Raw genomic sequence first — 1,120 nt, 5'->3', positions numbered from 1 at the left:
TTCACAAAAACCATTAAAAATTTATGTTTAAACTTTGTGTCTACAATGCACTAAGATAAAACTAATGTAATCAGTTCATGCATCACTCCCTCTACTTCGAAGATATTCTTACACGATGTTGAAACCTCAAGCCTCACTAACTTCACCATCGTCATGAGTACCTTCGAGAGCTGGCTTATTGAGATCTAACAAATTAATGGGGATTTTAGCATTAGTCACAGGCAAGTAAGAGAAGTGCACTTTCTTGTGTCCACCGAGTGCTTGCCCCGAATCAAATACTTTATCACAAAATGGGCACTTGAAAATTCTTTTCCCAACACTTCTATTGTCTTCGCCACAACCAATAACATTACCTTCTTCGTGCTCCTCATGTATTTTTATCTTTTTATGATTAGCTCTATGTCCACCTAGAGCTTGATAGGACTGGAACCCTTTCTTGCAGGTTTCACATTTAAATTTTCCTTGTGATTTGTATTTAGCACGAGTAACACCAAACAAATAATCCTCTTTTTCATAATTTTCAACCTCATTCACATGTTGATGATCCTTTATGTCTTCACACACTTCTTTTTTAACTTGTTTAGCATCTTCTGACCAGTTATCCCTTGAAAGCATTAAGAGACACAAAGCAACATCTTCTTCGGCCAATAAATAAGATATGGAACTTACCTGCTCCGATGACTCGGTCACTTTCACCATTGATTCGGCGACTTCATCAGCTGATTTACGGCTCCTTTTGGATCTTCTCCGAGTGGGTTTCCTTGTTGACTCCGTCTCACTCTCTCCATCGTAAGAAGTAGCAAGATTAGGTCTTGAAACAGTACTGGAGACTTCCTGTTTCATAGATCGAGAGGATTGCGTGGGCTTATTGCATAGTAAAGGATAGTTTAATGAAGAAGATGACGGTGGTGATTTTTTAGGAGTGTTGTAAGTTTCTTGCGGTGGGATTGGTTTTGGAGGAAGGGGTAGTTTAGCAAGGTGAGATCTCATATGTCCACCCATGGCTTTGCCATTGGCAAACCGTCTGTTGCAGATCTTGCAGATTCGCGTTTTCTCCATGGAAGAAAACGAAGGCTTACACTTCGCTTCTCTCTATCACTCAAGAGGTAGGGTATATGTG

At 39.9% G+C, this 1,120-nt stretch overlaps 1 protein-coding gene across 1 annotated transcript; it reads right to left on the bottom strand.

The window, feature by feature from the left end:
- Window positions 1-1,120, bottom strand: LOC105121418 (zinc finger protein ZAT9-like). Its single transcript, XM_011020042.1, has one exon. It carries the CDS (start codon window positions 1,057-1,059, stop codon window positions 127-129), a length of 933 nt encoding a protein of 310 aa, XP_011018344.1. The 5' UTR covers window positions 1,060-1,120; the 3' UTR covers window positions 1-126.

This window comes from Populus euphratica, unplaced genomic scaffold (assembly GCF_000495115.2).
Source record: "Populus euphratica unplaced genomic scaffold, PopEup_1.0 scaffold25.1, whole genome shotgun sequence".
Classification (NCBI taxonomy): Eukaryota; Viridiplantae; Streptophyta; class Magnoliopsida; order Malpighiales; family Salicaceae; genus Populus; species Populus euphratica.
Note: the sequence above shows the minus strand (reverse complement) of the source record. Positions and strands in the feature narration are given on the sequence as shown.